Genomic DNA, 16,366 nt, shown 5'->3' with positions numbered 1-16,366 from the left:
AGTAATCAGTTTTATCGATAAAAAAAAGGTCGAAATTTGGCCATTTTTGGAAAAAATCCCTGTACTATTATAGTACAGGGAAATTATCGAAAAATTGCCAATTTTCTACCCTTTTATTTTTTGACATAACTGGTTACTATAGCATAATAAACATGCGCAGAGTCGAATAATGAGTTCTGCGCAAGTCAATTATGCTATAGTAACCAGTTTTAACAAAAAATAAAAAGGTCGAAATTTGGCCATTTTTGGGAAAAATCCCTGTACTATAGTACAGGAAAATTGTCGAAAAATTGCCAATTTTCTACCCTTTTATTTTTTGACATAACTGGTTACTATAGCATAATAAACATGCGCAGAGACGAATAATGGGTTCTGCGCAAGTCAATTATGCTATAGTAACCAGTTTTATCGAAAATAAAAAGGTCGAAATTTGGCCATTTTTGGAAAAAATCCCTGTACTATAGTACAGGAAAATTGTCGAAAAATTGCCAATTTTCCACCCTTTTATTTTTTGACATAACTGGTTACTATAGCATAATAAACATGCGCAGAGTCGAATAATGGGTTCTGCGCATGTCAATTATGCTATAGTAATCAGTTTTATCGATGATAAAAAAAAGGTCGAAATTTGGCCATTTTTGAAAAAATCCCTGTACTATAGTACAGGGAAATTTTCGAAAAATGGCCAATTTTCTAACCTTTTATTTTTTGACATAACTGGTTACTATAGCATAATAAACATGCGCTGAGTCGAATAATGGGTTATGCGCAAGTCAATTATGCTATAGTAACCAGTTTTAACAAAAAAATAAAAAGGTCGAAATTTGGCCATTTTTGGGAAAAATCCCTGTACTATAGTACAGGAAAATTGTCGAAAAATTGCCAATTTTCTACCCTTTTATTTTTTGACATAACTGGTTACTATAGCATAATAAACATGCGCAGAGACGAATAATGGGTTCTGCGCAAGTCAATTATGCTATAGTAACCAGTTTTATCGAAAATAAAAAGGTCGAAATTTGGCCATTTTTGGAAAAAATCCCTGTACTATAGTACAGGAAAATTGTCGAAAAATTGCCAATTTTCCACCCTTTTATTTTTTGACATAACTGGTTACTATAGCATAATAAACATGCGCAGAGTCGAATAATGGGTTCTGCGCATGTCAATTATGCTATAGTAATCAGTTTTATCGATAAAAAAAAAGGTCGAAATTTGGCCATTTTTGAAAAAATCCCTGTACTATAGTACAGGGAAATTTTCGAAAAATGGCCAATTTTCTAACCTTTTATTTTTTGACATAACTGGTTACTATAGCATAATAAACATGCGCAGAGTCGAATAATGAGTTCTGCGCAAGTCAATTATGCTATAGTAACCAGTTTTAACAAAAAAATAAAAAGGTCGAAATTTGGCCATTTTTGGGAAAAATCCCTGTACTATAGTACAGGAAAATTGTCGAAAAATTGCCAATTTTCTACCCTTTTATTTTTTGACATAACTGGTTACTATAGCATAATAAACATGCGCAGAGACGAATAATGGGTTCTGCGCAAGTCAATTATGCTATAGTAACCAGTTTTATCGAAAATAAAAAGGTCGAAATTTGGCCATTTTTGGAAAAAATCCCTGTACTATAGTACAGGAAAATTGTCGAAAAATTGCCAATTTTCCACCCTTTTATTTTTTGACATAACTGGTTACTATAGCATAATAAACATGCGCAGAGTCGAATAATGGTTTCTGCGCATGTCAATTATGCTATAGTAATCAGTTTTATCGATAAAAAAAAAGGTCGAAATTTGGCCATTTTTGAAAAAATCCCTGTACTATAGTACAGGGAAATTTTCGAAAAATGGCCAATTTTCTAACCTTTTATTTTTTGACATAACTGGTTACTATAGCATAATAAACATGCGCTGAGTCGAATAATGGGTTATGCGCAAGTCAATTATGCTATAGTAACCAGTTTTAACAAAAAAATAAAAAGGTCGAAATTTGGCCATTTTTGGGAAAAATCCCTGTACTATAGTACAGGAAAATTGTCGAAAAATTGCCAATTTTCTACCCTTTTATTTTTTGACATAACTGGTTACTATAGCATAATAAACATGCGCAGAGACGAATAATGGGTTCTGCGCAAGTCAATTATGCTATAGTAACCAGTTTTATCGAAAATAAAAAGGTCGAAATTTGGCCATTTTTGGAAAAAATCCCTGTACTATAGTACAGGAAAATTGTCGAAAAATTGCCAATTTTCCACCCTTTTATTTTTTGACATAACTGGTTACTATAGCATAATAAACATGCGCAGAGTCGAATAATGAGTTCTGCGCAAGTCAATTATGCTATAGTAACCAGTTTTATCGAAAAATAAAAAGGTCGAAATTTGGCCATTTTTGGGAAAAATCCCTGTACTATAGTACAGGAAAATTGTCGAAAAATTGCCAATTTTCTACCCTTTTATTTTTTGACATAACTGGTTACTATAGCATAATAAACATGCGCAGAGACGAATAATGGGTTCTGCGCAAGTCAATTATGCTATAGTAATCAGTTTTATCGAAAATAAAAAGGTCGAAATTTGGCCATTTTTGGAAAAAATCCCTGTACTATAGTACAGGAAAATTGTCGAAAAATTGCCAATTTTCCACCCTTTTATTTTTTGACATAACTGGTTACTATAGCATAATAAACATGCGCAGAGACGAATAATGGGTTCTGCGCAAGTCAATTATGCTATAGTAACCAGTTTTATCGAAAATAAAAAGGTCGAAATTTGGCCATTTTTGGAAAAAATCCCTGTACTATAGTACAGGAAAATTGTCGAAAAATTGCCAATTTTCCACCCTTTTATTTTTTGACATAACTGGTTACTATAGCATAATAAACATGCGCAGAGTCGAATAATGGGTTCTGCGCATGTCAATTATGCTATAGTAATCAGTTTTATCGATAAAAAAAAAGGTCGAAATTTGGCCATTTTTGAAAAAATCCCTGTACTATAGTACAGGGAAATTTTCGAAAAATGGCCAATTTTCTAACCTTTTATTTTTTGACATAACTGGTTACTATAGCATAATAAGCATGCGCAGAGTCGAATAATGGGTTCTGCGCATGTCAATTATGCTATAGTAATCAGTTTTATCGATAAAAAAAAAGGTCGAAATTTGGCCATTTTTGAAAAAATCCCTGTACTATAGTACAGGGAAATTTTCGAAAAATGGCCAATTTTCTAACCTTTTATTTTTTGACATAACTGGTTACTATAGCATAATAAACATGCGCTGAGTCGAATAATGGGTTATGCGCAAGTCAATTATGCTATAGTAACCAGTTTTATCGAAAATAAAAAGGTCGAAATTTGGCCATTTTTGGAAAAAATCCCTGTACTATAGTACAGGGAAATTTTCGAAAAATGGCCAATTTTCTAACCTTTTATTTTTTGACATAACTGGTTACTATAGCATAATAAACATGCGCAGAGTCGAATAATGGGTTCTGCGCATGTCAATTATGCTATAGTAATCAGTTTTATCGATGATAAAAAAAAGGTCGAAATTTGGCCATTTTTGAAAAAATCCCTGTACTATAGTACAGGGAAATTTTCGAAAAATGGCCAATTTTCTAACCTTTTATTTTTTGACATAACTGGTTACTATAGCATAATAAACATGCGCTGAGTCGAATAATGGGTTATGCGCAAGTCAATTATGCTATAGTAACCAGTTTTAACAAAAAAATAAAAAGGTCGAAATTTGGCCATTTTTGGGAAAAATCCCTGTACTATAGTACAGGAAAATTGTCGAAAAATTGCCAATTTTCTACCCTTTTATTTTTTGACATAACTGGTTACTATAGCATAATAAACATGCGCAGAGACGAATAATGGGTTCTGCGCAAGTCAATTATGCTATAGTAACCAGTTTTATCGAAAATAAAAAGGTCGAAATTTGGCCATTTTTGGAAAAAATCCCTGTACTATAGTACAGGAAAATTGTCGAAAAATTGCCAATTTTCCACCCTTTTATTTTTTGACATAACTGGTTACTATAGCATAATAAACATGCGCAGAGTCGAATAATGGGTTCTGCGCATGTCAATTATGCTATAGTAATCAGTTTTATCGATAAAAAAAAAGGTCGAAATTTGGCCATTTTTGAAAAAATCCCTGTACTATAGTACAGGGAAATTTTCGAAAAATGGCAAATTTTCTAACCTTTTATTTTTTGACATAACTGGTTACTATAGCATAATAAACATGCGCTGAGTCGAATAATGGGTTATGCGCAAGTCAATTATGCTATAGTAACCAGTTTTATCGAAAATAAAAAGGTCGAAATTTGGCCATTTTTGGAAAAAATCCCTGTACTATAGTACAGGGAAATTTTCGAAAAATGGCCAATTTTCTAACCTTTTATTTTTTGACATAACTGGTTACTATAGCATAATAAACATGCGCAGAGTCGAATAATGAGTTCTGCGCAAGTCAATTATGCTATAGTAACCAGTTTTAACAAAAAATAAAAAGGTCGAAATTTGGCCATTTTTGGGAAAAATCCCTGTACTATAGTACAGGAAAATTGTCGAAAAATTGCCAATTTTCTACCCTTTTATTTTTTGACATAACTGGTTACTATAGCATAATAAACATGCGCAGAGACGAATAATGGGTTCTGCGCAAGTCAATTATGCTATAGTAACCAGTTTTATCGAAAATAAAAAGGTCGAAATTTGGCCATTTTTGGAAAAAATCCCTGTACTATAGTACAGGAAAATTGTCGAAAAATTGCCAATTTTCCACCCTTTTATTTTTTGACATAACTGGTTACTATAGCATAATAAACATGCGCAGAGTCGAATAATGGGTTCTGCGCATGTCAATTATGCTATAGTAATCAGTTTTATCGATAAAAAAAAAGGTCGAAATTTGGCCATTTTTGAAAAAATCCCTGTACTATAGTACAGGGAAATTTTCGAAAAATGGCCAATTTTCTAACCTTTTATTTTTTGACATAACTGGTTACTATAGCATAATAAACATGCGCAGAGTCGAATAATGAGTTCTGCGCAAGTCAATTATGCTATAGTAACCAGTTTTAACAAAAAATAAAAAGGTCGAAATTTGGCCATTTTTGGGAAAAATCCCTGTACTATAGTACAGGAAAATTGTCGAAAAATTGCCAATTTTCTACCCTTTTATTTTTTGACATAACTGGTTACTATAGCATAATAAACATGCGCAGAGACGAATAATGGGTTCTGCGCAAGTCAATTATGCTATAGTAACCAGTTTTATCGAAAATAAAAAGGTCGAAATTTGGCCATTTTTGGAAAAAATCCCTGTACTATAGTACAGGAAAATTGTCGAAAAATTGCCAATTTTCCACCCTTTTATTTTTTGACATAACTGGTTACTATAGCATAATAAACATGCGCAGAGTCGAATAATGGTTTCTGCGCATGTCAATTATGCTATAGTAATCAGTTTTATCGATAAAAAAAAAGGTCGAAATTTGGCCATTTTTGAAAAAATCCCTGTACTATAGTACAGGGAAATTTTCGAAAAATGGCCAATTTTCTAACCTTTTATTTTTTGACATAACTGGTTACTATAGCATAATAAACATGCGCTGAGTCGAATAATGGGTTATGCGCAAGTCAATTATGCTATAGTAACCAGTTTTAACAAAAAAATAAAAAGGTCGAAATTTGGCCATTTTTGGGAAAAATCCCTGTACTATAGTACAGGAAAATTGTCGAAAAATTGCCAATTTTCTACCCTTTTATTTTTTGACATAACTGGTTACTATAGCATAATAAACATGCGCAGAGACGAATAATGGGTTCTGCGCAAGTCAATTATGCTATAGTAACCAGTTTTATCGAAAATAAAAAGGTCGAAATTTGGCCATTTTTGGAAAAAATCCCTGTACTATAGTACAGGAAAATTGTCGAAAAATTGCCAATTTTCCACCCTTTTATTTTTTGACATAACTGGTTACTATAGCATAATAAACATGCGCAGAGTCGAATAATGGGTTCTGCGCATGTCAATTATGCTATAGTAATCAGTTTTATCGATAAAAAAAAAGGTCGAAATTTGGCCATTTTTGAAAAAATCCCTGTACTATAGTACAGGAAAATTGTTGAAAAATTGCCAATTTTCTAACCTTTTATTTTTTGACATAACTGGTTACTATAGCATAATAAACATGCGCAGAGTCGAATAATGAGTTCTGCGCAAGTCAATTAGGCTATAGTAACCAGTTTTAACAAAAAATAAAAAGGTCGAAATTTGGCCATTTTTGGGAAAAATCCCTGTACTATAGTACAGGAAAATTGTTGAAAAATTGCCAATTTTCTAACCTTTTATTTTTTGACATAACTGGTTACTATAGCATAATAAACATGCGCAGAGTCGAATAATGGGTTCTGCGCATGTCAATTATGCTATAGTAATCAGTTTTATCGATAAAAAAAAGGTCAAAATTTGGCCATTTTTGGAAAAAATCCCTGTACTATAGTACAGGGAAATTTTCGAAAAATGGCCAATTTTCTAACCTTTTATTTTTTGACATAACTGGTTACTATAGCATAATAAACATGCGCAGAGTCGAATAATGAGTTCTGCGCAAGTCAATTATGCTATAGTAACCAGTTTTATCGAAAAATAAAAAGGTCGAAATTTGGCCATTTTTGGAAAAAATCCCTGTACTATAGTACAGGGAAATTTTCGAAAAATGGCCAATTTTCTAACCTTTTATTTTTTTACATAACTGGTTACTATAGCATAATAAACATGCGCAGAGTCGAATAATGGGTTATGCGCAGGTTAATTATGCTATAGTAACCAGTTTTATCGAAAATAAAAAGGTCGAAATTTGGCCATTTTTGGAAAAAATCCCTGTACTATAGTACAGGGAAATTTTCGAAAAATGGCCAATTTTCTAACCTTTTATTTTTTTACATAACTGGTTACTATAGCATAATAAACATGCGCAGAGTCGAATAATGGGTTATGCGCAGGTCAATTATGCTATAGTAACCAGTTTTATCGAAAATGAAAAGGTCGAAATTTGGCCATTTTTGGAAAAAATCCCTGTACTATAGTACAGGAAAATTGTTGAAAAATTGCCAATTTTCTAACCTTTTATTTTTTGACATAACTGGTTACTATAGCATAATAAACATGCGCAGAGTCGAATAATGAGTTCTGCGCAAGTCAATTAGGCTATAGTAACCAGTTTTAATAAAAAATAAAAAGGTCGAAATTTGGCCATTTTTGGGAAAAATCCCTGTACTATAGTACAGGAAAATTGTTGAAAAATTGCCAATTTTCTAACCTTTTATTTTTTGACATAACTGGTTACTATAGCATAATAAACATGCGCAGAGTCGAATAATGGGTTCTGCGCATGTCAATTATGCTATAGTAATCAGTTTTATCGATAAAAAAAAGGTCGAAATTTGGCCATTTTTGGAAAAAATCCCTGTACTATAGTACAGGGAAATTTTCGAAAAATGGCCAATTTTCTAACCTTTTATTTTTTGACATAACTGGTTACTATAGCATAATAAACATGCGCAGAGTCGAATAATGAGTTCTGCGCAAGTCAATTATGCTATAGTAACCAGTTTTATCGAAAAATAAAAAGGTCGAAATTTGGCCATTTTTGGAAAAAATCCCTGTACTATAGTACAGGGAAATTTTCGAAAAATGGCCAATTTTCTAACCTTTTATTTTTTGACATAACTGGTTACTATAGCATAATAAACATGCGCAGAGTCGAATAATGAGTTCTGCGCAAGTCAATTATGCTATAGTAACCAGTTTTATCGAAAAATAAAAAGGTCGAAATTTGGCCATTTCTGGAAAAAATCCCTGTACAGGAAAAATGTCAAATTTCGACCCTTTTATTTTTTGAAAAATGGCATGCGCAGTCAATATTTTTGCCCATTTCTCGAAAAATAAAACCCTGTAAAATCGCAAAATTTCGAACCTTTTATTTGTTTGATATACACTATTACTATGGGTCTAAAAGGGGGTGTAACACCACATTAGCATATAATAATTGCATTTTGAAAAGCGGATATTTAGGCTATTTAAAAAAACAAATCTCTGTACTATAGCACATGGAAAGTTTCTAAAATGGGATTTTAAAAATTTGGCCATTTATTTTAAAATTTTATTTGATTATGAGCATGACACAAAATAAAAGGGTCAACATTTTTAAATGAGTCCTATGATGTAAAAATATTATATTATAGCAGGAATATTTATATTTTTTAAATTATCAAGAATTAAAAAAATTACTATGCCATAATTTTGCCAAAATATGCACATACATTGCCCTTACTATCATCTTCATTATTATATTAACCAGTTATGTCAAATAATAACAGCTGTAACCAGCTTTGCATTTTACAACTTTTAACAAGTCTACAGTCAGTGTAGACTTTTTCTTTTATTTTTCCAATGACTGCAACATGATTTTAGTATCCTACCAGTGATCTGTTAGTACATCCGAGGCAAACTAACAACAGGACTGTGACAAATACCACAGTTCTGCACTATGTACATATTCGCAGTTGCAAGTGGTGTCTGTTAAGCAAGGCCATAACGAGAGGTTAAAACGAGTCAAAGATGCTTTAAATATATATGATCTGAAGAATTGGGGTGTGTAATGGAAGTAGAAAAATTCAGACAAGACAAACATGCTGGCTACAGCCCTGTGTTAAGGGCATTAAACAGATCGTGTTGTAGCCAGAGATAAACCCTTTGATCTCCGGAGCTCAGCACCCTGTTAGATTGCCATGGTACATCCTAACATTTGATCTCATTATTCCATGGGTTCTTCCTTTATGTCTTTCGTCTCCACCTGCATCGTGGCAGCTTGTGCTAGAGACATCAGCATGCTTGTGGCAGCAGAGGACGTTGCCAACGGGGATGTCTGTGAACTTGTTGGAGGCGTTGAGGACATCACTATGAATTGCGGTTTTGATGTTGCAGGTCGTTGAGGGGTCATATGAGGGTTGTTATAGACTTTTACAAAATTTTGTGTTGGAGTCGTGGGACTCACCATTGGCTTAGGAGGAGTAATAGTCTGTAATGAATAAAATTGGTTTAGAAGAATTTTGTTGGCCTCTTTTAAATTCCTACAGGTCTGTGTACACTATCAAACTAGTTTGACAAAAGAAGTGTGATATGCCCAAATATGGTAGTGATATGCTTAAATATGGTAGTGATAATATGACATCATCGTGTCCATGGGCACATTACATTTTTTTGTCATATAAAGTTTGATAGTGTAAACAGAGTATCTCCAAAATAGGTGTTGGATATTAAAACATATACTGTCCATTGTTCACTTCTCGAGAATGTGTCCCCTTAATAAGGGTGTCTCCTTACTATGTTCTACTGTACTTACTGGTGCTGTACTCTTGGGTGTTGAGCTAAGCAAGAGCATCTTTGTCTGGCTAGCACTACCGGGTAATGAGAAAGTCCTGTGAATAGATGCTGGGTGATGACTTGTTGTGCTTAACAACGTGGGCGTGGTTGGCATATACGAGGTTGGGGTTCTGGGAGAACTGGCAATTATTGTCGTTTGTTTTGGCTAAAGAAGAAATAGAAATGGTACAAATAGAATTTTACACTATAATATATGTTTTTTATGTAAAACAAACATGCATTGTACTATGTTTGGTTCTAAGCTCTGTCTACACTATCAAACTTTATGTGACACAAAAATGTGATGTGCCCATATATGGACATGGTGATGTCATTTCACTACCATATTATTTAAGCATATCACTACCATGTTTGGGCACATCAAACCTTTTTTGTCAAACTATTTTGATCGTGTAGACAGAGCTTTAAACTTCTTGTTTAAACTCAAATACAGGAATAATGAAATCTAATATAATTACCGTCGTGAATGATAAGGATGGTTTTCCAGTACTGGCCGGTGGCGGTGGCTGTGCATTTGGTTGTGTACGCAACCTGGTAACATACTCGCAGAGGCTCGTACCTAAGTACCCATAATCCCTTTCATAGCTGTCAACGATATCTGGTTGGTCTCGTAAATGTTTGATAATTGGTCCACAATGTTTCTAAAAAAAAACCAATAGAAGGTAATAAGCTAGTTCCATGGTACTTTTTCAAATTGTCTGTGATGGATAAGAAACTTGGTTAGAAAAGGTAGGCCCTAAAGGATAAAAAAGCAATTTACAATATGGTGGAGTTTGTGATACAATAGTCAACTGAATGGAAGTGAAGGTTTGATGGAATGTCTTGAATGAGTATGAATAGTGAATATGTTAATAATTATGCTAATGAATGTGAATTATAAATATGTTAATGACATATGCAAATGAATAGTGAATATGTTAATAAAAATATGTTAATGAATTCTAATGAATATGAATAGTGAATATGTTAATGAAATAATGCTAATGAATATGAATAGTAAATTTAATTCATTATGCTATGAATATAAATAGTTAATATTTAAATAAAATATGCTAATGAAGAGTGAATATCTTAATGAAATACTATACTAATTAATATAAGTAACTAACATATTGTTTGTGAATGCTACTGAATTGTTTCAAACTAAAATTATTTTCTTAAATATTTTTCTTACAAGAATCAAGTTTTTTAGGTGCTCAGCAGACACCTTGTCAACACTGGTTACCATGGTGCCTTCCACGGACATCTGCACACGCTCACTAAGCGAGGGCATCTTAGGTATCACAATTGTTCTAACTACCTGTGAAATTAAATAATATTGCAAAGTAGTGTTTGAAAATTATTATCTTATATGTTGTTTATAAAATTCAAATTCATGAACATCCAAATTTGATGAATAAAAGTTCCCCCTTTATTTGGGACACTATTCAGGGGACACCACTATTCAGGGACACCACTATTCAGGGGACACCACTATTCAGGGGACACCACTATTCAGGGACACCACTATTCAGGGACACCACTATTCAGGGGACACCACTATTCAGGGACACCACTATTCAGGGGACACCACTATTCAGGGACACCACTATTCAGGGGACACCACTATTCAGGGGACACCACTATTCAGGGGACACCACTATTCAGGGACACCACTATTCAGGGGACACCACTATTCAGGGGACATCACTATTCAGGAGACATCACTATTCAGGGGACATCACTATTCAGGGGACACTACTAGCCCTACTGCAATTGCTTACCTCTGGTCCTGTTTCACACAGGCCTGATACAGCCCCATATAAGGTTGAAATAGGTGCTTTTGGGTTGTTGAGCGATGAGTCAAATGTTTTAGTAATTCTAGATTGGATATTATTTGTAGTGGTGCTAAATTTTCTGTGAAAACAAAATATTAAAACACATTGCAGAATTATTTATTTGGCGTAAACTTGAATTTTTTTATAAAGTTGAGAATGCCTCGATGTTTCAGGTTGTTATGCACTAAGACAAACCATTAAGCTCTGTCTACAATATCAAACTAGTTGGACACAAAAGTGTGATGTTCCCAAATATGGTAGTGATGTGCTTAAATATGGTAGTGATATGACATCATCATGTCCATATATAGGCATATCACATTTTTTTTGTCACATAAAGTTTGATAGTGTAGATGGAGCTTTACTCCAGTTGATGATGGTAGCATAAATTCTGGTCTAGCTAATGTGATAGTTGTCTGATAACGTACTTGCAGATGGAAGCCATCAGTCTGGATCCAAAGTCTCTCAATGCCCAATGGTTATCGGCTTCAGGTCGCTGACACAGCTGCTTGCTAACAATACAGGTTAAGACAGCTGGCACAAGCTCATGTAACTGAAACATTTTCGAAAACAGGTATTAAAGAAAATATTAGATATTAAAATGAAAAATAAAGAACAAGAAAGAGCAGGTAGCTGGACACCTCTATTAAGGGGGAAATTTTTTGGGTTCCAAAGCTATCCTCTTATTAGGAGTTCTACTTTATAGCAGTTTACTTAAACACCTCTATTAAGGGGACAATGAATGTTTACATAACACTAATGAAATATACTGCACTAACATCTTTTGTGCCACTATTTCACAAGGCAAATGATATACTGTACTGTTTGCCAAACTAGGCCTACAAACTATCAAAACAACTTTTTTGGGCACAAATTCACAAATAGTAACCTGGGAAATATTATTAACTTGTAAGAGAAATAAATTATACAATACTATATTTATTTACATATTTTTCAAGGTAAAGACTTGTGTTATCCATGACAGCTTTCACCATTCTCATAAGGTAGATCAACAAAGCTAGGTTGTTTTGGACAACGTTAACTTTGACCCCTTCGCTAATAAATGCGCTGAAGCGTGGCAGCATCTGGTAAAGGCCTGGATCTGTTGCTAAACTTTGTAAGGCTTCCTGTAAAAAGATGATATACATTATTTTATTATGAATATTTTAAAATAATAAATAAAAATAGTGTTCATGTTTTTTGTTATATGTGCTGTATATATATAATGCTCAGTTCTCAACAGAGTTCTGCCTTAAAGTCTTTCAAACTACACTAATGTATTGAAGGGGTATCTAATGGGTAAATAACTAGTTTCAAAAAATAGAAAAAAATAATAAAACTTACTGATCTTCTGTTTTCAGAAGAGCCAACACACGATTCAGTGATTTCTTTGTAGTAAAGTTGTTGTTCCTATAATAAAAATAAACTTAATAATTTGACAATAATGGAGCAACATTAAAGTATGGTAGGTCATTTTTTATGCATAATAATTACATACATCTACATAATTAATATTAATTTGTATTCATTCTTTTTAACATCTTAACATAATACTTTATATATTTAAGATAACTTGGTTTATATTTTAATGTAATTTTATATGTTGTAATGTGAACTCGTATTTTAAATTCAACAATGCTTACTTTGTTGCAATAAAGAATTTGGATTTGAATTTAGTAAAATGTTAGTTTAGTAAAATACATGAAAATGAATATGTTAAAAAGACCAAAACAAAATGCAACACTTACGACAGATAGTTCGTGAGTAACAACAGGTTTAAGCTTGATAACATCAGATGCTAGACTCTTTCCAGTCAACCCTAGTTTGTTTGGTTTACCTCCCGTTTCCTCTTCCAATGGTTTTCTATTGTGAATATTCTTGGTTATTTCGTTTTTCTGTTGGTCTTTCCCAACTAAAGAAAAAAAAAGTGACTATGAATTAATTTGTCTAAATGATGTACAATAATAGCTTACCACGTTAAAACACAGGTTCTCATCAGATCACCAAAGTTAAGCATCGTTGGGCCAGTTAGAGAGCTTGGATGGGAGACCATCTGGGAATATCGGGTGCTGTATATGGAACTGGGGTCCCATTAGGCATTTGTAAGGGCGTGTGGCGCTGTGTGTTGGACGTTCGACTACTGATCGTTAGACCGAGGTTCGAATCCAACTCTCGCCGCATTGCTTGTATCCTTAGGCAAGATACTTTACTTACGTTTGCCTCTCTCCACCCAGGTGTATAAATGGGTACCCGGTTAGATCAAGACACAACTTTGCGCTGATTACTAGCTGCATATATGGGAGTATGTTTCCATAGGTGTTTGATCAGGAAATGACTGGGGTAATAATGTTCAGCGCATTGAGAGCTTGCTTATATGCGCTATATAAGAATGAACTATTATTATTATTATTTGAAATCATCACTGCTGACTGATATGGCAGCCCCTAAATCTAGTATCCGAGACGTATTGGCTTATGCCTCTCCTCTGGTTAAGTGGACACTGGATGAGAGAAGCCCTTGGTCAATGATGGGACCAGCCAAAGGTGCTTTAAACAGTCCTGGCTTAGTTTCATCCATTATTCAGATGAATGTAAGACTAATTGACATTGTCGTTCATGACAGAAGTCGGCCATAATAATAATAGCACACTTTTTCATCATTTTCATTACATGTTCAAAGATGCTGTACACAATGAATGAGTGAATGTAGATGTTACACTTTTCAACTTTTATTTACCTGGTGGTGGATTTTCAGGTATTGCTGGTTGTACTCCTTCAATACATAACCAATGAGCTAAAAGAAAAATAATACTATTTAGGTAAATTATGGGACAAATATTTACAAGTACTCAACCAAATATCAGATAATTTTAAATGCACCATCATGCAAAAATAATCGATCTTTTACAAAAAGACATATACATGAGATTATGCAATAGTTGTCTTACATTTAATACTGACGCCCAAAGGAATCTTTTGTAATGGCGTACTGATTAATTCCTGCAGGTCAATCTCCTTCTCCTCAACAAAATGTAACTCCCGGCCACCGCCGCTTGCAAAACGAAATGGTATGCTCTCTTGGGCTGTGAAACCATACAGGGGCTGGAAAGAAGTAAAGAAAAGATATAAAAAGTAGTAAGAAATACCGTAAAACCTCGAAAAGAAGCCCATGGGCTTCTTCTTTTTTTAGTGCTCTTGGGTGGGCTGCTTTTTGAGATGGGCTTCTTTTCGAGAGTACTTTTGCAAGTTGTAGAGGGGGGCTTCTTTTCGAAATGGATGCTGTAAATTTTGTGAATTTCTACTACAAACAATAATATGACTTTTGAGACATTTTTTCAACCATGAAATTATGTTTAATATACCAATTAAAAAACAATATAAAAAGCAAAAAACAGTCCTATGATTCACCGTCAAATACAATCATTTCGTTATCATCGTCATAAATGTATGATAAACACGATCATACATATTAATTATTATCATCAGTCTGCATCACAAGTATCTGGCATTAAATTATCCTACTACAGTAACTCTTAATCACGTGTTTGTATTGTTTATTTCTGTTCCTTTGACGTTCAGTTAATAAACCTACATTCTTAATACAGTATAGTAGTCTACAGTATCTCGAAAAGAAGCCCATACTATCTTGAAGAGAAGCCCAGGGGCTTCATTTCGAGATGGGCTTCTTTTCGAGAGTACTTTTGCAAACTGTAGAGGGGGCTTCTTTTCAAGATGGGCTTTTTTTCGAGGTTTAAGCCCATGGGCTTCTTTTCGAGGTTTTACGGTATTTCAATTGAATACACATCTGTATAATAGTTAATTGACAATTTATCTTTTATTTGGCATGTGGTGCAGTGTGTTGAACATTGGAATATGGATTGCGAGTTCAAATCCAATGCTCATCGCATTGCTTGTATCCTTAGGCAAGGCATTTTACTTACATTAGCCTCTCTCCACCCAGGTGTACAAATGGGTACCTGGTAAGATCACGACACAACTTTTCACTGATTACTAGTTGCATTATGGGAGTATGTTTGATTAAAAAATGACTGAGCAATAATATGTAAGCGCTTAGAGGTTTCACAACATTAGGCGCTTTATAAATCCAGGAAATTATTATTATTATTATCAGAAATGTGTTTACAAACTACATAAAACAAAATACTAGAATAAGATGTAAACCTACTTCAACATTTTTCACACGTAGAGCTGCATCAATATCTGAAACAGACAACTTTTTTCGTCTACCATGTGTCATAAATTTGGCTGCATCCTGAAAAAAAAAAAAGGGTTTTTTAAATAAATGTTAATGAACGGTTGACTGTGATAGGGGCACAATTGACAAAAAACATTATAATTAGATGCAATTGAAAGTAATTACACACTTTGGCCATGCCATTTCAAGAAAAAACAAAAACCTAACCTGCACAATTTGTTTCAGTCGAAATGATACATCTTCAGCAATTATTTTTGTCGCCTCTTCTGGAATTTGTGACACTCCCAATGACTCTGCGATTGTTTTGATTGATTCAGATGTAATGGTGGCTCTGGCTTTTTCTTTATTCGACATACTGTATTGTTTTAAATTGTAATCTCCTTTTTTTTCTCCATAAAAAAAGTTTCAGTAAATTTGTAATTAATTATTATTATTGTTGAATTTGAGGATCTAAGTCACAATTAACTCTTCTTAGACTCTAATCTACCAACAATTATGTTTCGTTACCCATACTAACAAACAGCATACTGTTATTTCCATAGGGACGAATCGACCAGGACGGTGAGAGTTAATTAAAACGGCTTAATTTACTAGCCTACAACAACGCATCAATAGACTAGGTCGCTAGCCTAGGCCTTGCTAGGACCAGTATAGTCTAAAATACACCCGTTAATTTAAATTTGTAATACTGGTTTTAACCGTTTTATTGTATAGTTACTATTAACAATCAGTTAAGGTCAAAATTATGTTTAAATAATGATGTATTAACATTTTTTGGACCTACCATCTAAATAACAAAAGAGAACGCCATCTTGTTTATCTTCTGCTGCCCTCTATAGTTTTAAGAATAGTTTTATTATAA

General features: G+C 33.6%; 1 protein-coding gene across 1 annotated transcript; it reads right to left on the bottom strand.

Annotated features, from left to right (window-relative positions):
- Positions 1–7,998: 7,998 nt before the first annotated feature.
- On the bottom strand, positions 7,999–16,320 carry LOC144843777 (transcription initiation factor TFIID subunit 6-like). The gene is made up of 14 exons (XM_078700717.1): positions 16,289–16,320; positions 15,712–15,893; positions 15,475–15,561; positions 14,237–14,390; positions 14,026–14,082; positions 13,038–13,201; positions 12,634–12,699; positions 12,237–12,416; positions 11,718–11,842; positions 11,236–11,368; positions 10,647–10,772; positions 9,931–10,113; positions 9,432–9,617; positions 7,999–9,107 (listed from the first exon to the last, which is right to left on the bottom strand). Exons 2-14 carry the CDS (start codon positions 15,856–15,858, stop codon positions 8,844–8,846), a joined length of 1,872 nt encoding a protein of 623 aa, XP_078556843.1. The 5' UTR covers positions 15,859–15,893; positions 16,289–16,320; the 3' UTR covers positions 7,999–8,843.
- Positions 16,321–16,366: the final 46 nt, after the last annotated feature.

The sequence above is a fragment of the Antedon bifida genome, chromosome 5 (genome assembly GCF_963402885.1).
Source record: "Antedon bifida chromosome 5, ecAntBifi1.1, whole genome shotgun sequence".
NCBI lineage: Eukaryota > Metazoa > Echinodermata > Crinoidea > Comatulida > Antedonidae > Antedon > Antedon bifida.
The sequence above is the reverse complement of the archived record's forward strand: the minus strand, read 5'-3'. Positions and strand labels throughout refer to the sequence as shown.

Bases quoted from the DNA above. Each gene is read 5' to 3' on its own strand.
- LOC144843777 (XM_078700717.1), bottom strand. From the start codon at position 15,858: ATGTCGAATAAAGAAAAAGCCAGAGCCACCATTACATCTGAATCAATC. The intron at 13,202-14,025 runs GTAAATAAAAGT...TTTTTTCTTTAG, and splicing joins ACCTGAAAATCCACCACCAG to TTGGGAAAGACCAACAGAAA. The intron at 10,114-10,646 runs GTAAGAAAAATA...GTTTTTTTTTAG, and splicing joins ACCTAAAAAACTTGATTCTT to AAACATTGTGGACCAATTAT.